General features: G+C 43.5%; 1 protein-coding gene across 2 annotated transcripts in view; it reads left to right on the forward strand.

The window, feature by feature from the left end:
- WDR26 (WD repeat domain 26) overlaps positions 1 to 26418 on the forward strand; it is a 190039-nt gene that overhangs the window by 11998 nt on the left and 151623 nt on the right. For both annotated transcript variants that reach the window (XM_029593092.1, XM_029593093.1), the window contains exon 4: positions 11874 to 12010. In XM_029593092.1, the coding sequence (XP_029448952.1) occupies positions 11874 to 12010 (137 nt within the window). The remainder of the gene's footprint in view (positions 1 to 11873; positions 12011 to 26418) is intronic.

Raw genomic sequence — 26418 nt, forward strand, 5'->3', positions numbered from 1 at the left:
AGAGAGGTAGAGATTTTTTTATTTTATTTTAGATTTTTATATTCCGCTTATCCGCATGTCAAAGCGGATTACATTCAGATACTGTACGCTGCTGACCAATGTAGTAAGGCCTGGGATTCCATTGCCTCAGGTCCTCCAAATGTAAAGATTGGAGAAAATGTTGACACAGGGCCACTAATGTACATAATAACTTTGACAGGATGCCGCTTTTAGTCTCCTCACAGACACAGCTGGGATTTCATGTTGTAGTCTAGTTCCTCATAGTATGAAGACTACAGCAACAGCTGCTGATGCAGGGCAAGGGTGGGAGATAGCACAAGGCAAAGGAAGAAACATGTAAGGTAACAAAATCCAAACTTTATTTTTTATTTTCATTTGTAATCAGTTTGAATGAATCAAGGAACCTAAGTTCCTGTTTTTATAGAAATCAAATGTTGCTGTTAGTCCACAAAGATACAATAAAACTTAACAAAATGTAGGGGGGAGAGTTCAGTGCAAAATACCATTTTTGTGCCTAGCTTTTGGGAGTTATATTCCCTTCAGGTCTGTGCAAAATGAGATAAGGATGATGATGAAATAGTGAAATAGGTTTTAGGATGAGCAAACTAATTTAATTTTTTTTTTGTACTAAAGCACAGAAAAAATGTCAGCACTAATGAGAATCCTTTTTATTGATCCTTGGACTAAAAAACTGCCGGCCTGTGAAATGAAAATAACATATGGGTTCCTTGCAGTGACTGGTAGGATAGGGTTTTGTACGGCTGTGCATAATACAAACATTTTCAACACAAGACCAGAAGCAAGAAAAAAAACCCTTCAGCTTTGTAGAATCTTCCACTGACATTAATTTGTCAATGTGATTATAGAAACTTATTATGGAGTTAGCTGCACCCTGCTACAGATATTGTATGTTTATACTTCTGGATAATGAACTTGAAGGATTTAAATTAATAGTGCCTCCTGCTTGTCGCAAAATATAACTGGGAAGCAGAGAACGGCATGGCAAATGTGTTCATTTTGTTTAAAGCACCTTTCAGGTATTTCTAAATAAAAATGCCGCTGCATTGTTCAGTCCATCCTGAGGTGCAATTACTCTTTTCATCAAAGTGGACTGATCATGCGAAGGCCAGCGATTTAATCTTGGCATTTTCCCTATTGAAATTCACCAGCATGTGATCAGGGGCCCTCACACAAAAAAAAAAAGTGAAATTTAAACTAATGTCTAAAGAGCAACGCACACGCATGCCCTGTTTTCACTTTCTTGTTTAAAGAACAAACTGAGGTTTAACAAGTCTAGACTTGTCATGTTTTTGTGACACTGTGTGTGTGTACATGCCAGTCTGGTGAGGGGGGTGAGCTGTGTGTTGCTGGAAAGGGGTTGACACACTTCATTTCTCTCTCCCTTTCCCCACTAGCACTTCTCTGCAGGCCTGCTGTTTTGTGTTTGTTTTGTTTTTGTACTGCTTTACTGAGGTGGGGCCTGGTTCCTCTCACTCCCCTGCTCTTCTGGCTGCTGTTGCTGCTTTTTTACTTCAGCTGGTGGGGCCTGGGCTTCCTGCCACTACACTTCTTTCCTCGCCTTTAGTTCTCCAGTACTTGTTTGTGCTTTTGTTTATTTTAAAAATACTTAATATACTGCCTAAATCAAATACTTACTAAGCATTTTACAGTTTCAGAAGAAACTATCTGCAACCTACTCCACCATCCTTTCCACCCGCCCCATCCCCACCACTCTCTGAAAACAATTTGGACACTATTCCCATATCCATCATCAAAACCCCCCACTCTAATCACTAATCAGTCTTTAAATAATCCTCAATATAATAATAAAAAAAAAATCCCACCCTCTAGATATATTTCAACCCTATATGTAACTTCAAGTGGCTATCTACTGAACTGTCTGCCCATCTGTGACGCCCGTGTTGGATGGATGGCAAGACATAAGCGAAAACTTTAGCTGTTGTTTTATTGCATAAATGTGCTAAACATGCTTATCTCCCAGCTGGTGACTTGACCTCTAACAAGTTATAGAGGATTTCAGAGACAATGGATGGTGTGTGTTCTTGTTATTCATTAACTTAGTAAAATACTGATTTAAACTCTGCCACATACTTGTAACAATGGGTAAGTAATTAAGTAGGGGGTTCTGCTGTAAGTGGAATAGAACTGTCCCAGAGCTGCAGTCTGTGTGTTAGACCTTTCTCTGGTTGGTCTGTCAAAGTATAATCTCCCCATACTTTTTATATAAGAGTACTTTGTTTGAAACAAAGTAAGTAAAAATCCTATGATGGAGATGGCCCAGTAACTTAAATTCACACCCTCAATTCTATATCTTTTGACTTATCAGGGCAAATGTTAGAAAGCAAAGGGAGAAGGGCCATTGCGGTCACAGCATGACGGGGTGTAAGAAGAGTCTGGAGGTCAGGATCCAAAATTTGTGTGATTTTTAAAATAGGAGTAACAAATTTAATGATGTAATGCAAGTCCATTTTCAAACCCCTGATCAGAGGTGGATCCAGGAAAGTTGTGAAGTTTTCCCTTCCACTTAGTCCGTGAGCCTTGGGGGTCACTCCTTGCACAAGTGAGAAGATCCCTGAGGGCCCCCCCCCCCCCCCCAATACCAGGATTATAGCCTCCCCTTTCTCCTATTGTACTCATCCTCTACCCTCAAGGGAACTGTGAAATGCTGGTGGAGGCTTCTTGACATAGGAGGATGTTATCTACTGCCTTTCAGTTAAGCCCTAGAATTTCTTTTGGCACTCCAGTAAAATGTGGTGCGTTGTAATTAACCGATTTGATGTGCATAGCACAGATGTTAATTTTTTTTTCCTCTTTAAAGATCAGGCGAGTGGGCTGCCTTTGGCAGCCTAGCCCTGCTTGGGATGCAGCTAAAATAGGCTAATAAGGAACTCTGAAACAAGGTGACTTTGCATCCAAGTTCAGACAGCATCATAAGCCCTCTGATGGAGCTCTTGTAGTTAATTTCACTGTGTAATAACTAACTTGAAATTTATTTCTCAATTATCAGAATTGTATTTCATCTTATAAAAAGAAGTGTTCATTATCTGTTGAGATTCATTTACATTCAATGGATATATCTTTTCTTTTGGGGACTTTGTCTTTACCCAATAGCATTGTTCATGGTTTTAGTCTGTGTTTAAGCCTTTTTCCTTTTTGACTTTGTCTGCAACATATTCCTAGTTTGAAGTCTTCACCTGTAATTCTCACTCTACACTGGTATGCTGAAATAAGCCTCGTGCAGCATAGACATTAGGATAGTCAGTCCTGTACAGTGGTGGCAAGAGGGTGAATAACAGGCACTTATCTGGCTGCATGTGGGAGTATAACACTGACTCTGAAATTCCCTAGCACTTAGAGGTATAGAGTACAGTCATGGGGGTGTCTTTTTTTTTTTTTTTTTTTTTTTTTTCTTTTTCTATGTAACTTATTTGGATTTTATCAGATGCAGTATAACAGGTATGAAGCATTGTCAAAGCAGAAGGAAAATCAGGGTAGGATAGAAACAGCAAACTGTAATTTCATCATCAGAAAGATGAATGTTCATAATTTTCCTGTGGAAAGGCTCGATTATCAAGCCGGGAGATTGTTGTAAAATAGTATGCCAACATTGATTGTACAAGAGGGTTACAGTGAAGTCATCCTGAAGGTTTGAAAGGTGACTGGCATGAAGTGTTGATCCCCAAAGCTGTTGGCATTTTTGTCTTATGGCAGTCATGTTTTTATTCAAACAGTAATTTTCACTGTAGCCTTCAGTATAGACCAGTATTATTATTATTTTAATTGATCCCTGTGTGGACTGGATGGATATGAAATGAAAGCATCTTTCTGCTGCTTTTGCTATACTTAATAAAAGGAAAAATAATAATTTGGTATCTTCTGTATGCCCGGGACGTGCAATTCTCAACCAGTGTCGCGTGCTACCTGCAGCCAGTGGTGCCGAAGACCGGAGCTGCTGGCTGCTGCCGCCCGAGACCAGGCCAGCGGGGCTGAAGAGGAGCTGCTCAGCTGGGGGCTGGTATGTGTGAGAGAGAGAGAGAGGGCATGTGTGTGTGATTAAGAGAGACTGGTTGGTGAGGTGATGTGTGAGAGAGATACTGGTTGGGGAGATGAGTGTGAGAGACAGAAACTGGTCCTTAGGGTGTGACTGGGGTGTGGTTTTGTGAGAGAGACTGGTTATGGTCCCTAAAGAAGATGATGATTATGATGACAGCTTCAGCAACTACTGCTGCTTCTGGTGTGGCCTCCAAGGGAAAGGAGTTGGAGAACTGCTGGAGAGGGTAAGTAAAGGTGGCTTTTTAAGTTTATTTTTCTTGATTGACTACCATTTTAATTTTTGGGTAGTATGTGATGTCTGCTGTTTTGAAATATTTTATTGGTGTTTGAAGAATTTTAAATACTTTTTAAGAGTGTTTTTTTTTTTTTTAATTTAGATGTTCTGTTCATCAAATGTTTTGAAACATTTATTTATATAGAGGGGTATTGGTGTTTAGGGCCTGGTTTAATATTTGTAGTTTTGCCTTTTTATAGGTTGTTCCATTTGAGTGCTTGCCATAATGCAGGTGTAACTGTGTGCGGATTAGTTTGTGTGCATTATTGCAGATCCTGGGACTTTGTTAGGTGCTATATTTCTGTTTCCATTTCTCCAGGCTTGCTCTGCATGCAGAGTGGCTTTTTGGGGGTTTTCATTCCAGTTTGTCTCCATATTTGTAATTTGTGGTCTTTCTGTACTTTGTGAAGGTCGATCTTGTATGTATGTCCGAGGTGAGATATTTAACTAGCACGTAGGCACATAAAATACCACATTTTATTTGTGGTGTTTTTTCAGTTGGACATGCATTGGTGGTGAACTGCTGTCTTTTTATAAGTAGAGGGAGTTTGTGTTGCTGTTACTGAGATAACATCAGAATTTCTTTTTTTTTTTTTTGTGTGTGTGGTGAGTTGCACGAGGAATGTTCTAGTTCTGCTTTCTACCCATTACTGAGGGGTGGGGGTGGAGTTAGCCCTGTGACTGTCATGTGTTCAGCGTGTCACGCGTCTGGGAACTATCAGGTGTGTCCTGAGAGAAAAAAGGTTGAGAACCACTGCCTTAAATGATATGGACCAGTTGCAGTGGAATCCCTCCCCCCCCCCCCCCCCCCCGAAAACTAAACAGCCAGGAGGGGATATACTCTGGCTGCCTTTAATCTTATGGGTCAGTTCTGCAGCTTCTTTGTGCTGTTCAAGAAGGTAAGTAGCCAGTTTAAGAAAATTGTTTTGTAAAAAGAATAGTTGCTGTTGCTAAACAAAAAACAAAAAACAAAAACCAAACCAAAAAACCCAAAACAAATCCCCCCCCCCCCAGCTCTCTCTCACCTTTCCTTTTCCCAGTCAACCAACAGTATAGTCCTCAGAAAAGAAAAATATACCTCCCTGTCCTAGCCAGCTACCAATTGATCTTTTTTTTTGGGGGGGGGGAGTCCCAGAAAGAATACTCTGCCTTCCCCCCACCCCCCAGTCAGCCATCAGCTTGTCATTATTAAAAAAAAAACCAACACATTCTTCTCTTCCTCACCCCTCCCTGTGGACTTTTCTTTTTGCCCGTTGGGGCTGGTCCCAAGGCTGGCTCGCTCTCTGGGATAGGAGAAACTGCAGCTTAATGTTAATGAGGTGGCCCGAGATTGAGTCAGCACCTGCTCTGCTCTTGGTCCTTGTCCTCTCCCGGCTTCTGTACAGGAGGTGGGGGCCTAAGAGCAAAGCCAGCTGCCTAACATTCATCTCCAGAGGTCGGGCCTTGGTACTGGCCCCAGCTGGGGAAAGCAGAGGTCTGCTGGGCAGAGTTAGGAAAAGTCTCTGCTGGCTGAGGTGCAATCACCCTTGCTCCGTGGGCTTGCAGACACGCTGTTGGGGACCAGCACTTGTTTCGAGAGCTCAGCAGTGAGAATATGCCGATTGTTTCAGCAAGCAGTTAGAATTCAGTAAAAAGGATGATCTTAACCTTTTTGTGACTGCTGTGGCTCTTTGAATCAGAGTTTGAGGTCTCAAAATCTACAGCTAATACTATACTTTTTTTTTTCTCCTCATTTGTTTTAAGAGGTTTTTCCTTTCTCTCTCTTTAGGCTTATCTGCTTTTTTTTTTTTCTTCAAATTTTAATAATAAAATTAAGTATAGCAACAGTTAAGGCTTCGTTTTGTCTCCCAAGACATCCAACTAATTAAGTATGCACTCCAGCACCATATAGTATAAAAATAAACCCACCCTCCATTTCTTCCTCCCAAAACCTCACTCCTTGTCTGCCTTTTTAACTTTGTTCTCCTGGTTCTCCTTTTTCATTTTCTTCTGAGCTGGTCTCTTTTCTTCATTTCTTCCTTACCTGTATGTCATATCTATCTTTTTAATTTCATCTCTCATCTTTCTTCTCTCCATTACCAGTGCTTTCCCTTTCATTGCTCACCCTTCCTCTCTGCTTTGCCATACCTTCCCTTTCTCCATTGCTTCCCCCTCACACATACTAGTCCTCTCTCTTCCCTCTCACCTTATCTAGCTTTCCTTCTCCATTTCTTTACCCCTAAAGATCACAGCCCTCCGTCTTATTTTCTCACTTCTTTCCCCTCACACCTACCAGACCTGATCCTACTTTTTGTCTTGGCACTTTCCCATCTCATCTCTTAGGTCTCTATCTCCTTTTCTTCCTACCTGCTAATCTATCATTCTCCTCCTCCAAAACAGTCTTAGGCATCCATGCTTGCTGTTTCCCATCAGTCAGCCCCCTATCATTCTTTGATTCTCAACTCTGTTCTCCATCTTCTGCAATCTTGTGTGTGCTTGTCTGCTGAAGAAGGAGAACAGCCCCGGTGTAACCATCACAAGCACAGGAGAAGAGGCAATATTCAGTGTCAAGAGACATTGAATATTGTGAAAACTGTCTTCTCTCCCCATGATTGCTGCTCCTCCTTCATTTCTAATCAGGAAGCTATTTTAGTAGGGTGACGGGAGAAAGACAACACATCTGTGGAGTCGGGAAACACAGATTTCACTGTTCCCTAGGTGCCTGCTGCCTCTACTTTAGTTCCTCGGCTAGCTAACTCTGTGGCTCCTCTAATGCCAGTAGAGGCAGCTTCGGGCTCCCCTTTTGCATACAGCAACATCATGCACTTCTGTTTTCTTTAGATGAGTGTGGTGAGCCCAAGATCGCTCACTCAAGATTTGTATTTTGTGCAGCCCTGAGCAGGTGGTTGCCTTCAACAGATCAGACTCCTCTCTCCGGTGTTGTGGGTTTTGCTCTGGTTGAGTACCGCCGGTCATGAACTACTTCCATAGAACAAGGTCATGATATGAGGCTTCAAGATTGTAGATTTAGGAGTGGAGGTAAAACCAGAGAGGATTCAAGAAGGTTGGGATAAATGTAGAAGAGAGATCGTTTTGAAGACGTGAAGGCAAAACTAGAGTTCAAGTAGGTCTATGGCAGGGCTGGAAAGAGATTTTAGGATTAGTGCCCCAGCATCTCTTCTTTTTGCTTTTCACTCTTCTCTTTCAGTGTGTTTCTCTTCCTCCTTCCTTTCAAGTACACTTCTACTCCTCTAGGTGGTCCCATGTGTTGCCTGGTGGCAGACTACCAAAGGCATCTCTTACCACTCCAGATGCTGACATTTAGGCACCTAGTGTTTCTCCAGTCCTGTTCCATGGCATTGCACCAGGAAGTCAATTAGATTAGATGGGCCATTCATTATACAGGGCCTTCACCTGTATTTCAGGGCTTGAAGCATTCGATTTTCAGGGCTGACAAGCACCAGATGGCCAAGTTATTCTTGGCCATCTGGTGCAGGAAGAGTGTTTTGGGGTTTTTTCTCAGTAGTTTGTGGGGGGGATATTTACCAGGAAAATGCTTAATTCTCGTCCCACTGCTGAACCTGTCAATGGGGCCCTGGCTCAGATGCCAGGGCCCGGACTCTGCTAGTGTGCCAGGGAGGGTGGGGGAAAAGTACTGAAAGGGGAGTGAGAGAAGCAGGGAGAGAGGTAGTGTGTGCCTGGAAGCATGGGAAAGTGAGCGGAGAGAGCATAGAAAGTAAAACTAAAGGAAAAGAAGTTGTAAAAAGATTCTGAAGACTACAAAGAGCAAAACAAAAACCCTAACAAAATAAGGGGGGGGGGGGAAATGATCCCCTGGAACCTTTAAAAATTAAAAGGAAGAAAAAATTATTTTTCTAAATTTTTCAGCTCTTTCGTCTAAATCTTGCTGGTGCCTGTTGGGGATCCCCTATTCATTGATGGGATACAGCAGTATGGTTAGTGCCACCAAAAAGGAAATAAACTATTCCTGGCACTGCAATGGGTGTGTTGCGCTGTACACTCATGGGAGAAGCATTTTCATATGCCAACTTTCCAGTAATGCTGGTTTAAATCATGGGAAGCAAGGCAAGAGCATATTACTATACTATTTTTATGGATGACGTGCGTCGGAGTATTCATGATTAGTTTCTTACCAAGCACTCTAAGTTATAGGAGCTGCCAGCCAAGGCTGAACAGTCTTCACACCCCCAGGAGTGTGAAGACCTAGCTTTGTAGTCTGAGCACATCAGTTCTGAATACATTAACATTTTAATGGGATTTTGGTTTACCACTTTTGTTCCATCAGATCTTCCTGGGAGTGTGACTTCTCATCCTGCTGCTTTGCTTATCCTTGACCTTGTTTTCAGCCTCTGGCTTTGGGTTCCTTTGGCATACCTTCCCTCACAAGCACGGGACTTATCTGCCTTTGTGGTGGTGGTGGGGAGGGCAGATGTCTTAAACTAATAAACTATCATGTATTGGGAGGGACTGGAGGAATAGGAGCAACCTCTCCCAATGCCATGAAGTGCAATCAGAGGGTGGATTACTTCTGCTCGACTTCATTTCTGGGCCAGCTCGTACCACCACCCTTTGACCTGAGCAGCAGAATCGAGGACGGGTTTGGTATCATCCTTAACCGGACTGAAAGGTGTGCCTATTGGACTACTCCTGGCACTGTCACTCCCTGACTGAGTTTTGCGAGGTCATTAGATACAGAATAATAAATACACCCAGAATGCATGAACCCAAAGCATGTGTAATAGCACGAAGAAGTCTGCTTAAATGTGCCACAGTAATCATTTTTCCATATGTAGTAGTTTTCAAAAGTTGATCTTAGTGAGCTCAGTACAGTGACCTAATTCAAATGTAAAACTATTTAAAAAAAATGTTTCCACCCACTAAACTGTCGTTCTGTCTTTGACCCTTATTGTCTTGATTTAGTAGTTTTTCATGGCCCAGGAATGAAAAATGGCTGATGTGAAGCCCAAGGCAGACAGCATGCAATGTGGTATTGTCTGACTGAAAATTTCAGTGTTCTACAATTGCTCTTCATAGTAAACTAGAGTGAAAATGGCTTTAATTTTTGTTAGGCTCTTCTGAGCAAATGCTACTGTGAATTTTTTTTTTTTTAGTCCATTGATTAGTAAGTTTTGTTGAAATTTTGTTAATTGGGAGTCTTATATGGTACTGGCACAATTATTTTAAAAAAAAAAAAAAAATCTGCTTCTGTCAGGCCTGTTGGTGCCATGGAGGTGATGCATTGAGGTCCATCCAGAGAGTGTGTTACTGTACTGTTATTTAGTTTAGGGACTCCTGGTTAACTCGTGATTAAGGCTTTGCCTTGGAGTAGGTGCCCCTCCAGTCCTCGGGTCAGTATCCATTCCTTGAGCTGCCTGGGTATTCCACTTGTGTGAGAGCAGGGGCTACAATAAACTTGAAATAAAAATCCTGTCCAGTTTGCACATCTACAGTGTTAAGCTTGATAACTTGGACTTTATGAGACCTATTTAATGACATAGTTCACCAGTTAGACTTTTTATAGTCAAATTTTATTTTAATTGTAAATATATATTCAAAGATGAAACCCTAGTCACTAAAGTAAGAGACTTATTTATTATTATTTATTTATTTGGCACTTTTATATACCGATATTCATGTAACAAGTTACAAATCACCTCGGTTTACATTCTAACAATAACCGTTGCAAAAGGATGCATTACATTGAACAAGGGAGAGCAAAACTTGGATCAAACGAAATGGGATAAAATAGAGATAGCTGGGCTTGAGTATTGCAGGAAAAACATTTGATGGCTTGACTTGATATGTAAATGAGACAAATGCATGAACGCTTGTGTGGAAAAATAGCTCAAGATAGGTAGCAGTTCTTTAAGTCCAGTATTTCAGACTTAATTTTAAGAAAGTATGCCATGACATCAAAAAAACAGGCAACAGGTTAGCAGGATTATTGTTTTGAAAGTTACATGTCAAGGAATCAGATGTAATTTGTATATTAGTTGTAAAAGATTGAAAAAAGTAATTGACAGTGCGTGATCATGTGACACTGACAAAAAGTTGTTGCATACAGTAAAAGGATTAAACCGGTTTTCGTTTAACAAATCTCTGCAGTGTTGGTTCTAAGACAGTGCCACAAACCTGCTCAGAGAGTGTGTTTTTGGTTTTGTGTTTTTTTTTATTTCACAGCTGGTGTACCACAGAATTTTCTAAAAATGTTTGTATGTGCAGTTCCCTCTCCCATTATTCCCTGTGGGTGGGATTCTGGGTTTTTGGTTCCATACACATGAGGGGAGAATGCTTGTCGACGTTTTGCTTTATATCAAATGTGTACCAGAGGGTGGCCCATACTTTAAAAGAAATTGCTAAAATGTTAGCAGTCATAAGGACACTTTGATGTAGGCAAGTATTCAGAAATCTTAGCCTATGCTTTCTTTTCTCTGTTACTATCTTCATTCATTTACCTAATGTAAATTAAGGTTACCTGCCCACCACCCCCCCCCCCCTCCGCAAACATGGTTTACATAATGGGAAAACAGGGACTGAAGAAGAGCTGAGACTGCCTCTGTCAACATTATTAACCCATATCAAACGATGCTGCACATTCAGACAGGCTCAGATTTTTGTTTAAAAATAACATTTTTAGATTATCATTAATTGCGATAGAGGTACGTGCAGCATAAAACTCTTACATGCAGCTAAATGTTGTTCAGACTGGAAATGGTGGGGAAACACTGCATTAATGGATCTTGATTCGCCTCCCGGGTGCATAAAACACTTTGCATTGTACTTCACGACAGATGTGGGGCATGGGACAGAATCCGGAAGGGTGTGCACGGTCATGTCATTATTGACATGTTGCTGTACATGTGGGCATTATTTTACTGGATAGTGCATTGGTCATAGTATGACCAGTAAGCTGCTGTCTGAAATGTAAAACATTCTTATTTGAGGGTATAGCATAAGGGTTTATCCTTGAAATATTTTTGCCAGTGGAGAAATCTCTTTAAAAGCACAGTCTAAAATAGCCTTCCATGGGTGGATACATGTTAGCTTCATTTCCCTGACACACCTGTATTAGCTGATTTTATTCAAGATTTATTTCCTCCTATTCTAGTCTCGATACATTGCTGATAAATTGCCATATCCAAGCTTTTAAATCTGCGTTAATTGAATAGGCTCTGTCCAGAGTTAACAGTAATACCCGCCTGTATTTCCATGGTCACAGGATGGAAGTAGAGCGTGTTATGTGACCTTAACCAATTTTCTGTAGTCCCATACATCGTTTGGCAGTGCTGAAAAGTAATCATTAAAGTGCATCTTGGAGAATATTAGGTAATCTGGATTTTTATGCATACCTGTTTCTAATAAAACTATAAACTACATCATTTAAATTACTATTGGGATGTAATATAATGTACATTTGTTTGTGAAGGGTATAGTAGAATGGTTTTTACTGTTCTGTTTAGGCCCAAACATATTCTGAACCTTCAGTCCTCCCTTTTCCCCTGACTGCTGCTTTCTGTCATGTCAGAGGATGAAGTTTTTACTGCTACAGCAGAAGTACCTGGAATATCTGGAGGACGGCAAGGTCCTGGAGGCACTTCAAGTTCTACGCTGCGAACTGACGCCGTTGAAATACAACACAGAACGGATCCACGTTCTCAGTGGGTAAGGGCATTCCTTAAGTTTTGTGACCGCATGAGGAACTTGGTGGCTCTTCTGCCTCCAGTGCACTGATCTGGGCTATGGACAAGAAGATCAGTCCTCAGCAACCAGACTTCTTGGGAATTTGTGCCAGTTTTACTTTTTGCAAACTGTGTAGCATTAAAAACCCCTCATTGCGGGAGAGGTGAGGCAAACTTCTTTTGTGTTTTCATTAATGTGCTTAGAATTGTTGGATTCCACACGTAGAATGTGATCTGTCCTACTGAAATTGTCCTAAAATCCTAATCTACAATGTTCACGAAAAGAACACCTTGAACAAGTAATGCTTTTGGTTTTTATTTTAACTGGAAGTGATTCTTTCAGCTAACATGTATATGGAGCCAGGGCTGGAAAAATCCTGGAAGTCAGGTGTCATGGGCACCTAAAATTTAGCACTCCGTGCCTAAAATTTGAGAGAAGTAAAAAAAACCAAAAACAACAAGTTTAAAAGTGGAGAGAACTAACAAGCCAACCAAAAAAAAAAGTGATGCAGTTCTGGTAGTGTTAACCTACCTGGCTGACATTGTGGGTATGGCTGTCCCCTCCGATTTGGCTTTAATTTTGTTTGAAGGTTTTTCAGTACTTCCCAACAGTAAAAAAAATAAATATCAAGTCGCTTGCTTAGAAAAGATTTTTTTTTTATTAGGGGTAAAAGCAATACTTTTTTTCTTGTAGAGCATCACATGCGTATAGTTTCACATACTAGAGAAACACAATGTTTAATTTGGCTGTTAAGGAAAAACTATGCATTAGTCTTCACTTTACATTTAAGTGGTATTTCTGGTTTCCTATTTGGTCACTCTGCCTGATATTGAATACTCTTGTGTTTTTATGGCTCTTTATTATTTTCCCTTAGCTGGGTTTGGTACTGCCTTCCATTTGTTAGGATTTGTACTCCTGCTTCTGTAATGATGTCTGGGTGGGGGGATTGGAAAGGGGTAAGGGATTCTGGTTTTTGGAGGGAATTCTTTTATAATGTATATCCTTGTGTTTTGTAACTTTTTGCTGGACATGGGGTGTATGAAATCCATCATTTCATGTCAGTTGTAATTGCTTGTAAAACTCAGTAAAACAGATTTGCATATAAAATGACATTTTTTTCCCGATGCCTAAAAATTGACACTCTTAAGTATATTTTTACCCCTGCAAAGAACCATTTAGCTCTAAAGAAAAGGGCTTCTAAAACTGTAGAGAAAAACATCATTGGTTTTGGGCATTTCTTCATAAACTGATTTAAAAAGGAAATTTTCAATATCAAATACACTGGGTGTCTTTTTTTTTTTTTTTAATCCCCATACATTGCATTATTTTAAATCCCCTCTTCAAATTTGTGACCAATAACTTAATCCTCGAAAGCTTTTGAACTAGCCTTATGGAAAACAGACCTGGGTTTTCATTTTTTTATTGATAAAAATTTATAGTTTACTATAGAAGTATTCAAGGTAGGATACAACGTGTGTAGCTCTGGTTATATCCCAAACAGACTTGGTTTACCTGATTATTGTATCGGCCCGTATATTGCATGAATAAAGTGGCTCCGGTGGAGCGCACTGTTAGCCTGCGTTTGGCCGTACGTTTTCAACACGCTATTTTTACCCCTTATACAGTAAGAGGTAATAGCGCGTCGAAAACGCGTGGCCCCCCCCCCCTTCGAAACTAATAGTGCCCGCAACGTGCAAATGCATGTTGATGGCCCTATTAGTCATTCCCGCGCGATACAGAAAGTAAAATGTGCAGCCAAGCTGCACATTTTAATTTCGGCTGGCACCAGGGAAGTGTACAGAAAAGCAGAAAAAAACTGCTTTTCTATACACCCTCTGACCTAATATCATAGCGATATTAAGTTGGAGGCCCCCCCCCCAAAAAAAAATCAGCTCGCGAGTTGGAAGACACTCGATTTTGCCGGCGTCCGTTTTCCAAGCCCGTGGCTGTCAGCAGGCTTGAGAACCAACACCGGAAAAAATTGAGTGTCGGCTGTCAAACCCGCTGACAGCCGCTGCCGCTTCTGTCAAAAAGAAGGTGCTAGGGACGAGCTGGTGTCCTTAGCGCCTCCTTTTACCGCGGGCCCTCATTTGCATGCCTCTGTTTAGTGAATCGCGTGCCCAGGAGAGCGGGCGCTTGCCGGCTCTCCTGCGGGTTTTTCTGTATCGGCCTGATAGTTGCATATGTTTGAGCTAGCAAACCTCCTTCCTTATCCTGTTAGACCAGTCCAGATGTGTAGTTTGATACCACCCTTCCAGAAAATGGAGACAAGACACTATATTTGTTTCAGTGAGATTACTGGGACATAGGATGGTGCAGCATAGGCAAATGCTATATTCATTATCTCCAGCACTTGGTAGCATGTCCTGGACTGGTACTGCAGGATTTGTAGCTCCCAGGCTTCGGCCGATGGCTTACCTGGTGGAGCGCATTCTCCTGGCTGCAGCTAGGGCAATAATTTTGCTGTTCCACTTTGCTTGAGCAGGACTCTGCTTCTCAGGCAACAGTTCTTGTGATTATTTTCCTAACTGAGCAGGTTTTAGGGCCAGGTTCCCAGGTTTTGTTTACCAGGTTAAGCAAGCCTCGTTAAGTCTACTAGGATGCTTGCAGGACTTGGCAGAGCCTGAGGGGGCAGTGGGCTAGCTCAGCTGTGATCCTCTGAGCAAGGGTTTTCCTATTGATGCCGCGGCTTGCTTCCCCCACCCCCTGCCTTCTGGACTGGCTATCTGATAAAGTTTAGAGGGAAAAAGCTGAATTCAACTATAGCCAAAGAAGCAGCAGACAGAGGGCAAGAACAGCTGAGCAACAATATCAGTCGAGGCTAGCTCAGGACATTAGGTTGGTTCACACTCATCCAAGCCCTCTTGACAGGTTGAGGCTTCCCTCTGGCTCCTGTGTTTTATTTTTTTTTTCCTGTACCCCAGTTTAAGCACAGGCAGGCCTGCGGACAATGGGATGTCTGAGTAGGGCTGCTAGTGTGGGCACTGTTGCATGTGATGAGGGCAATGATTCCACAGGGGAGCCAATCAAAGGAAACGGCAAGCCTCTTCCGGTGCTCAGTCTAGCATGGGGGTGAGTTTTTCAGCTGAGACCTGCTTGATGGTGGGAATGACAGCCATCTTGTGTGTTTTTTCTCACTGCCCGTTGCTGTTCACAAGGGCCTCCCATGTTTGCTAGTTTTGGGCTGGGGGGGGCGCCTCGGAAGCCGAGGACAAGGCAAAAAGTGCCCTCTTCCCAAGGTGGCTTCCTGCCACAATTGTTGGTGCTTGCCCCAGGCCTTCCCCTGGAGGGGGAGGGACCTTAGCCTCCTGGGCAATTAGCACCTATCGCTGGTCACCTTCCTGAGTGGGAGTCGGTGGCCAAGTGGTTTGCCAGGTAGATTTTGTGATGAAGGGAGTCCTCGCGAGCATTCCTGCTAAGTGTGTGTGTGTGGGTGTTCACAGCTTTTCACCTTTCAGTGCACAGACTTTTTCTTCATAGAGCACTGGCAGTGAGAGAGGAGGGAGATCCCTTGCAGCTGACACAACTTCCCTCTCTGGACTGACGGTGCTGTACTGACATTTGCAGCCGTACATGTGGAACAAAGTCAGGGCAGGCGGTGAACCAGGGTCTGCTTTAAAAAAAAAAAATAAATAAATTCCAGGCCTTGGCTGATCCAATCGGCACCCTGATGACTGCATGTACTGGGCAGCAAGAGAGGATGGAGGGCCCTTGCGACTGACATTGTTTCCTTTCCTTGGCTTGCTGAGATACTTCCGTCCTGCCCAAGAAGGATCCAGTCTGGCCGATTCGGTCAGCACCGGCATGCTGATGCTATCCTGCATGTGGAAGAGGAGGCTCTACCGTGGGCCATAGTTGATGCAATAGGCAGCTTTGGAGATGTCTGAGAGCAGTGTGGCTGTTGCCACCTGGTAGGAAAAACTTGGAAAGAGGGTATTTAACTTGAGATGGGACATAGAAGGAGGCCTTGTAGAATCTGTAGATTTTGTGCCTGTAAAAGAATTTTATACTGACTATTTCATTATGTTGTCTGCTTCAAGGATCTTGAAAGCAGCATTTATGGTTTGAGTTGCAGAACATCATTTAAATCTCCCCAGGATCTTTAAAAGATTAGCATTTGTAAACCCTATGGATGATTCCAATAGTAAATCCTTTGAAGAGGGTAGTGGCATGTAGGGAATTCTAAACAATGGAATAAGAGCTTGGAAACCATATTCTCCCAGGACAAGCAGGACGGTAGCCCTCACATATGGGTGACATCAGGAGGAGCCCTATTATGGAACACTTTTGTCAAAGTTTCTAGAAACTTTGGCACACTGAGCATGCCATGATCCCTGTGTCCACAGGGGTCTCCCTTCAGTCTCTCTTTTTTTTTTTTTCCCACGCTGTAGTTTGCCTCGTGTTTAGGAGCTCAGTGAGAGTTTTCTCATATCTTTTCCTCACGGAAACACTTGAAGTTTTACTTCACAAATTTCCCTACATGGGTCTCCTTCGCGTACATTTAATCGATGCTTGGTGAGTACTATGCCCTGTTTTCCGGTCAGTTCCTGTCACCTCACTATTGGTTCCCCCAGGTTACCAACCGAATTGCGGCCCTCTTTTCTCCCTATGTCTATCACCCTCAGTCTGCCCCACGATGTCCGCGAGTATCCTTGCTGTGATCCTCCAGGTCCATCGGGGCTAGAGGGATTGAGACGTCCAACAGTTCCCGTTGCCGCTAGGGCTGCCATCGATACCCTCGGCTAAAGAAAACACTTCAGAGCTTGTGTAATCCTTGGCAACAAACAATGCCAGGAGCAGTAGAGGCATGATGACCGTCCATCACCAATGCCATCTGGGACATCGGTGACATCTTCCTCGGTGCTGGAGAATGACTGGGCCGAGCACCGAGGGAAACATCGTCGCTGGCACCAACGTGGTTCCGCATTCGGTGCTGGCACTGATACCGCACTGACATCAATGTCCATTGAGCCAGTTGCGAAGCAGGCCCGGGTACAAGAGTCTCTATGCTCCTCTGTACCCGACGTACTGAGGTGTTCCCCACCGACACTGGTGCCGGGTTCTGAGCCACCATAGATTCGTGTGGAAGTGCCAGTAACGTCTAGCCTGTCTCCCCCTGTAGCTGCACTACTTATACCAGCTTCCAGGGAGGAGCTGGTCGTCCTCGTCTGTCAGGCTGTCCTCGATGCCTTCTGGAGTCATCAATTATTCGCACAGTTGTGGCACCTACCAACGACAGCCTAAGTCATCAACAGACTCGTCTTGAGCCTTCGTGGACCCCTATACCTATCCCGGGATCCTCGAAGGGCGATGGGTACTCTAATCCCGCTTCTGCACCGATCCCATCGAGACCTAAGTAAAGGACATGTCTGAAACCATCCCTTTCGACCTGGTCACTAAAAAGGACCAGAAGTTTTCAGGAGGTTCTAAGTCGTAGCATCTTCCAAGAACCATATTGGTGTCACATATTGCTATTTACCAGCTATGTTTGACACAACACCAAGGGAACCTCTCTGCCATCCACACGAAATTCGAGCAACATGTGATTGCTTCGAAATGTCCTCCTGTTGCTAGCATCAGGACTCTGTACTAGATGGCAACCTGGCTTACGGCCCCTGATTTACGGTCCGAAGTCCAAGATAAACTAGCTGATCTGCCATGCACCGCAGATAATCTCTTCGTGCACAAGGTCCAGCAGACTGGCTCAATTGCAAGACCACCTCGAGACCCTGCAACAGCTCTCTACATTTCTTGTATGGCAAAGAGGGATGCTAGAAGGACCTTCTACTGCTCACGCTTCCGCGTGAGACCAACTGATATTCAGATCACATCAGCTCCGCCAGTTGGCCAGGCTCCTGGATTTTTCAACCTTGCCAGACAACAGAACAGCCATCCCACTGAGGACCAGGGCTCGGGATACCGTTCCCCGGACACAACAAGGCAGAGGATTTTAATCCCGCTATTTCCTACTTTCAAAGAAAACAGGCGACCTCCGCCCATCCTGAACCTCAGAAATCTCAACAAATTTCATCGGAAAGAAAAGTTCAGAATGGTGTCTCTCGGTACCATGCTTCCCTTACTACAACAAGGGGGTTGCCTCTATTCTCTGGACTTTCTATGCGCTTCATAGTGAGTCGTCAACATTTTCAATACCAAGTTCTGCCATTCGAACTAGCTTCGATACCTTGTGTATTTCACCAAATGTCTAACAGTGACTGCCGCTCATCTACAAAGAACAGCATTCACGTGTTTCCTTACCTGGACATCTGCCTAATAAGGAGTCATTCCAAACAAGGAGCTCTAAATTCTCTAAGACTCACTATAAATCTACTAAATTTGGCTGGGATTTCTGATCAACTATCATAAATCCCACATGGAGCAGATCTGAGCACTACAGTCGCAACGGCCTTCCTGCCCAACAACCGTGCAGACATCCTATCAAATTGTCCACATCTCTGTGCGCATGCAAAACAGCCTCAGCCCATCAATTCTTTCATTGCTGGGCCACATGGTTTCCACGATCTAAGTCACTCCTATGGCCAGACTAGCCATGTGAAAAACTCAGTGGATTTTAAAATTTCACCGATCCAGTACCAAATCATCAGATGATCTTGGCCATGGTCACATCCAACTTGGGGGAGCTCGTATCAACACCCTCCAAACCCAAAATGTGTCGACTCCGCTCCATGAAAAGTCTCAGATCAATTTCCTGGAGCTTTGAGCCATGCATTATGCCTTCAAACACTGCCTCTCACACACAACTTTGTGGATACAGACAGACAACATAGTGGCAGTGTGGTACTTGAGCAAACAGGGACGCACAGGCTCTTATCTGCTCTGCCAGGAAGCTGCGCAATTCTGGGCCTAGGCCCTTGCACACTCCATGCATCTCCGGTCCACTTATCTAATGGGCATACCGAACATACTAAGAGACCATCTCAATCGATGTCTCCATCCCCACAAATGGTCTCTGAATCCATGTGTAGCGAGCAAAATCTTCTAGTGCTGAGGTCAGCCAACCATCGACCTCTTGTGTCCAAATCAAACCACAGTGTGGACAGATTCTGCTCCCTACACAGGCATCAAAATGCGTTGGTCATGGGTACCTTTGCTCACCCCTGCAACAGAGGCCTCCTATATGCTTCTCTTCTGATACCGCTCATAGCCAAAACTCTCTCGTGAAGCTACAGCAGGACAGGTTTTCAATGTTTCTCATAACCCCGTACTGGCCTCGACAAGTATGCTTCCCCATACTTCTCAACCTATCACTCCAGGAACCAATTCGCCTGCCAACAGGTCAATGTCATAACACAGACTCGCTGATATTCTCAGGTACTTGTAGCTTCATGACAACCTTCCACACGTAATGGGGTAAAGATTTACCAAATGGTGTGCACAAAAAGATATTGGTCCTCAGACATCCTCCACACGGTTACACCTCCGTTCCATCTCAGCATATCACCAGGGAGTAGGGGAAGCCCTGTTAATGGCTCAACCCCTTATGAGTCTGCTTATCATGGATTTTCTACAACTTAAGTCTCCTCTATGATCACCAGTTACGGAATGGGGCCTAAATGTAGTGCTTACAAGGCTCTTGCATTCCCTGTTCAAGCCTTTGCATTCCTATAACATTTAAAATTTTAACATGGAAAATTCTTTTCCTCGTAGCCATCACCTCTGCTAAAAGGGTCAGTGAGTTACAAGCCCTTGTTGCATGCTCACCCAACACTAGGTTCCTCCAAGAGTGGTCCTCCGTACGCACCCTAAATTTCTTCTTAAGTTGGACACAGCCTCTCACCTTACTCAGTCTATAGTGTGCCCACTCTTTCCCAAGGCCTCTCTCTCACCAGGGTGAGAGGGTTTTGCACACCTTGGACTGTAAGCGTATGCGTACACTTGCATTCTATCTAGACCGCACTGCACTCCATAGGAAATCCACCCAACTCTTTTTGCTGCTTTGACAAAGACAAGCTGCGAGTTCCAGTGGGCAAACACTCTCTCCAACTGGCTAGCAGACTCGATCGAATTCTGCTAAGAGGAAGCAGCCTTCCTCTCCAGGGGTGAGTGCAGGCACATTTTGTAAGGGCCATGGCAACATCCGGTAGCACACTATCATTCAGTACCAATTGCCGATTTCTTCTAGGCTGCGACATGGATCTCTCGTCACACATTTGCAGCCCTCAACTGCTTAGATAAGGAAGTCCGAAAGACTCTGCCTTTGCCCAATCTGTCTTGATAAACTTTGTTCCAGTATAATCCCCAACTCCTTCCACAACCACCTGCTGTGATTTCAGGCTGCCTCATCATTGCCAATAGCACCCCAATTATTGTGCCTGCTGCACGAGTTGTCTGCTATTAGCCTGTTGTAATATGAGTCAGTCTGTAGCTTGCTAATCACCCATAAGTGAGGACTACCATTCTGCTTGTCCTGGGAGAAAGCAGAGTTGCTTACCTGTAACAGGTGTTCTCCCAGGACAGCAGGATGTAGTCCTCACGAAACCCACCCGCCACCCCGCGGAGTTGGGTCCGCTTACATTTATTTTGCTTTTTCGCTCGCGCTTTTTGCTACAAACGAGACTGAAGGGAGACCCCTGGCAGGGATCATGGCATGCTCAGTGTGCCAGTCAGTTTCTAGAAACTTGACAAAAGTGTTCCATAATAGGGCTCTGCCTGATGTCACCCATATGTGAGGACTACATCCTGCGTTCCTGGGAGAACACCTGTTACAGGTAAGCAACTCTGCTTTCTTAATATATTGTGTTGTGCTGAAGTAACAAAGGTAGACCCTCAAATTGGAGGCAGTGCTGCTGCTTGTACTGTCTAGAGCTGTTTTTGTGGGAAGTTTTACTTTGCATCTGCCATTGTGGGAGCCTATGTGTGAAGGTGTATGAGAGGTGTGAGATCACACGTGCATGTCCATGTGAGAGAACCCCTATGTGTGTATGTGGGTGCATTCTTGGTGATTTCAACCTTCCTTTCAATGCCAATTCTTATCCTAATAATTGTGATCTATTTCTTGAAATTCTTGTATCATTAGGTTGGACCCAATTAATTGACATTCCTACCCATCATTTGGGAAATGCACTTGACCTAGTTTTTTGTGAGTAACTCAAGTTGTCAACTCCCCTCAGAAACATTATCAATTACTGAGGTACCTTGGGTCTGATCATTTTCTGTTAAGTTTTTCTATTACACTTTCTAAGAATGTCTGTGACTCTATGGTTCCTACTCCCAAATTGTGCCATGTCTTCATTGATAGTTAAAAATTCTCTGAAAATCTTAAGTCTGTCATAGATCCTATATATTCAAATGAGGTCAATGACCTTGATCACCTCATCTCTGGTTGGCAAAATGCTATCTCTGCTGTACTCTATGACATGACACCACTTAGAATTGTTGCTCCTATCAAAAAACATTCTCATCCTTGGCTGACTCCATCTTTAATGACTCTTCATACATCCCTCAGCAAATCGCCTTCTGTTTCCAATTTCAGATCTGTACTTGCCAAATCTCAGGCTGATACTCTCGAAGCTGAGAAACCTTTATTCAGAAAAAAATCAGGCGTAGGTTTGATTCAATTTTATCATTTCATCCACATATTATTTATTACTATTAGGATCAATGTTATTTTTTACCTTTTTGTTCCCTGTCCACTTGTTAAATGTAAACCGGCATGATGCGATATTTATCGCGAATGCCGGTATAGAAAAACTTTAAATAAATAAATATTAAATCCATCATTAAAAGTGGTTTCTATAAACTTCATCTTTTGTCTGGTTTAAGTTACTTATTGCATAATCATGATTTCCTTGCCATAATACATGCAATTATTTTTCCCCACATCGACTTCTGTAATAGCCTCCCATCTAATTTACTATACTTGTTACAACTTCTTCTCAATTCAGCTGCTAGATTAATCACAGGTACCAAATGCTATGAACATATTTCTCCTATCCTTGAAAAATTACAATGGCTGCCAATAGATCAAAGAATTAATTATAAAATCTGCATGACAGTTTTCAAATTGCTGCGTTCACATTTTTGTTCCTGGTTCAATGCACTATTAAAAATCTTCCCAACGAGGTTTCCTTGACATTTCCATCTACTCGCCATGCCCATCTTACCGTTGCACGAGAGTCTGCCTTCTCAGTTGCTGCACCAACCCTCTGGAGCACTCTACCTATGGAACGCCGGTTAGAAGACTCCCTTAAAAAATTTAGATCCTATCTTAAAAAAAACCCCAAAAAAAACCTTCTTTTTGAAGCAAGCCTTCCACTAATGCATATGCAAGATTTCCCTTATGTAAATGTTATCTGTGATATAAATTTTAATATTTTATGACTGTTACATGTAAATTACTTAGACCAATGTGCATTAAGCGATTAATACATTTTAATAAATGAAATGAAAATGTGCAAGCGTGAATGTGCGTGGGAGATGATTTGTCCACAGCAATCCCCCCTTCCCTTCCTCTGACAATTTCAGAGCATCTTAAAGCAAAAGTTCCCAGGTTTGGAAAGCAGGGGATTTTAAAATCCTTATTAGTTGTATTTATTGGTTGTTATTTGATAGTATCTCTTTTGAATTATTTTATTGGTGGTTGGAAAATTTGTATGAGTTTTTAGTTATTGGATGTTCTATTTTTTAGCTCTTTTGAATTTTTATTGGTATGGCTGCTTTATAGTTATTTAGATTTTCTTGGTTTTATTGCTTTGAGGCATGATTTTTTTTCTCATTATTGCACTGCGTATAAATTTGGCTTGTTGCAGTTTCCAATTAAGTTTTTGTCCTCATGTTTCTATTTATACTTTCTCTTTATTTTTTATTTTTTTGAGAGTCTGTGTTTGGCATATGACATAATTTGTTAGCATGTAGTTTCTGTATAGGGATCAATAGATCTTGGCTTATTCTGTTTTCCTGATAGGGGTATATTGTTGTGTTAGGACCTGGTTTTATGTTTGCTGAGTTGCCTTTTCATAGGTAGGGTTGTTGCTCTTTTAGCACTCTTCTAAAGTGTCCATTGCATGAGAGCTGGGCTTTAGAAGTAACATGAGCAAACAGTCTTCACTCTGTAATTGTATGTAACCAGTTTTTTTGTATATATTTCAGCTTGTTTGTGCAAATATAGTTTAAATGTTCCAATAAAAATATTTTTAAATGTATTCTGTAATAAGTAAAGTTTGTTTATTGCATATAAATTGATAAGCGTTTTGCATCAAAGAAAGTAGAGCTCACAGGGTAATGTAACCAAAACATTTTGCTCACAGTAACCCAATCCTTAGAGGGAACACTGGTCCCAACCAAACTTTTTTTTTTTTTTTTCTCCCTCAGCAGAAATACTTTGGATCCCGGAGAGTGAACACTCAGCCGGAAAACCCTCCAGAAGACAGGTCTGTGGGACTTTTTACATGGATCTGATGGCAACATGCCAAATATCCAAGGTGATCAGGTGGTTTTGTCGCTGGAAGAAGTGGAGCTCCAGTCTGATCAATGCCCTGATTCAGCTATGACCAAAGAACAAACTGTTTCTCCTCTCTGGCCTGTCATAGGCAAGAATTGAGACAGAGGATTATTGATCTATTATAATGGTAGCTTCAAATTGACCAAGAAGGCCATGGTTCATAATCTGTTGAGGTTACAGGTTGGTGCTCCTCTCTGTCTTCAGAGCTTGAGTTCTATTACACCAAGGCATGATTACCATGGAGGTTCTGGCTTCGTTCTGTCTTACAGACCTGGTCCTTAAAGTCACGATTGAGCAGAAAAGGATGCCTTTCAGAAGTGAATTCTACCCTGTTGAAGGCCCATAACAATTCACTTCATTGTCTTGTGTTCAAATGTGGTGTTTTGAGGATTGCTGGAAGGATTTGGATGTTTTACCCTGGCAAGTGCATATTTCTACCATACTAACTTTCATCTGGAGAGGCTTGGACAACGGACAAATTCTTATCTTCTACCTGAACTTTCAGGAATCATTTCCTGTTACAAAGGGCATATCCATGGAGTATTAGCTTTCTACCTAGATGTCTCTCGCTTTTTGTTAAACTTTTGTTCCCCTCCACCCATCCCGCAGGATGGTAGTCCTCACACATGGGTGACATCATCAGATGGAGCCTGATGTGGAAAACTTATGTCAGATTTTAGGAACTTTGACTAGGCACACGGAGCATGTTCAGCATGTCTTAAACCACATGTCCACACGTTGTCCCTCTTCAGTCTTTTTTTTTTTTTTCCTCAGAGCTGTCAGCCTCTTGATTCAATTGAGCTCTAAAACGTTTAGCTTTTTGCCTCATGGAAAACTTCATTTTTGCGGTTTTTCACTGTCTGTCTTTGAAAATCCATTGCTGGGTCCCTCTCAGTGCCTCCCCCTAGTACCCCCCCCAGTCAGGGTTTTTGGTGTTTGAGTAAGTTTCCTTTCGCGGTCTATTCCTCCTGTGGTGGTGCCTCATTGCCCGTCTTCCACCGCCATCATTATATGTATTTCCCTGTTTGTTTCTCCCCGTCAAGGCCACATGTGGCTTCCACCGATGTACCCAGTGCCCTAGGATCATGGCAATCACTGATCCTCATGAGGTTTGCATCCTCAACCTAGAGGAATCACATGAAATCCGGGGTTGCCGCTTGTGTTCCCAAATAACCCTGAAGGGACGTCAGCTTCAAATTGACAAGATGGATAACCTCTTCGGGTGGAAGAAGTCAGAGCCATCTGCATCTGAGGGCTTTGGAGCCGTACCGATGGACACCACGCCATTGACATCAGCAGACCTGTCATTTCCATCGAGGTCACCGGTGGATAGGGGCGCTGGAGACGGACAGTTGTCTCTCATCTGATTCATCGTTCTCGACCTCTGCACCAGGGAAAGACGTGGCCGAACATCTTGGGAAGACCAAGAAGCATTTGCACTGGTCCCCCGTCAATGCACGGGGACGCACCAGCATTTGCTGTAATGGTCCTGAAGCGATCCTGTGGTGCGGAGCGCCAAATCTCCATTGATGCCCTGGGTCTGCGATGGTCTCCACTGGTTCTGGTGCCAGTTGCTGATTCCCATCATGGGTCTGAGGAAGGTTTGGCCATCCTCCTTCCTCCCAGTCAGTGTTGGTATTGGCAATGTTTGAAGAGGAGCTGGAACGTCAAGTCCAGGTGGCGGTGGAGCATGTGCTGCAGGCCTTCGGTCCTGCTGCACTGGAGCTGGTGCCGCCCATGCTCGTAACACTTTTTGGAGAAGCTCAAGCGGCTTATCGGTGCCTTACCGACCCAGCTGGCATCTATTCCCAGGATGGCACCAATACCTGGCGGAGAACCAAGGCCTCCCCTTACCGATACAGTGGTAGTCGCCATTTCCTCCAAGGAGGAAGCTCTGCTAAGGTGGGCAGAGGCCGGTAGTCTCCCCATCCAGTTCATCAGTGCCTGCAGCTCTGGACATCAGCTGAGCACCTACGGCTCCATCCCCTGTGGTATAGAGTGAGGATGAGGGTCCCTTTAACCCTCGGGGATGATCAGGTGGAATCCTCTGAGGATTCAGATGGTCTCCCATCAGATCTTTCTCCTCCAGAGGAGTGAAGGAAGTCTCTGCCTGAGGACTTAAGCTTCCTGGGGTTTGTCAGGGTAACAGCAGAGGCCATCCCATTCCAGCTTTTGATTGAAGAAGCCACCAGGCACAAAATGCTTGAGATTCTTTAGTTCATGGATACTCCTAAGGAGATCATGGCTATCCCAGTACACAAGATCCGTATGGAGTTGCTGCTGAGGATTTGGTAATATCCCATCACAGTGCCTCCCGTGAATAAGAAGGTGGATGGGGTTTACTACGTCCAAAAGGCTGCCGGATTCGATAAGTGTCAGCTGCCCCACCAGTCGGTTGTGGACGAATCTGCCCTTGAGGGCCAAGTGCTTTTCTCCTGAGGAAGGTCCGCAGAGTGTTGGACGTCATGCTTATTGCCCGCAATGCTGCCTCCCAGCTCTACATAAGCCAGTACTCATGGGATATCTGGAAGCAGGTGCAGGAGGTGGCTGAGCAGCTGCCTCAACAGCAGCAAGACACCCTCATATGGCTGGTGCACAAGGGTTTGGAATGTGGAAAACATGAGGTCTGGGCGATCTACGATGTTTTTGAAATGGCATTGAGGGTCTCTGCAGCGTGAATCTGCACCCGCAGACTGGCATGGCTGCAGGCCTCTGATCTCAGACCTGAGGTATAGGAACAACTCTCTGACGTGCCATACACTGGAGAGAACCTCTTCGGAGGTAAAGTGAAGGATGCTATGGTCAAACTCCATATGAAACCCTCCAACAACTCCACCAGCATTCAGAACTGATCCTCATCCAAGAGGCCGTCAAGGTAGGGACCCAGGAAATCTTTTGCCAGAGGAAGTACTCTCCTCCCCCGCCTCAA

The sequence above is a fragment of the Rhinatrema bivittatum genome, chromosome 3 (assembly GCF_901001135.1).
Source record: "Rhinatrema bivittatum chromosome 3, aRhiBiv1.1, whole genome shotgun sequence".
NCBI classification, from domain to species: domain Eukaryota; kingdom Metazoa; phylum Chordata; class Amphibia; order Gymnophiona; family Rhinatrematidae; genus Rhinatrema; species Rhinatrema bivittatum.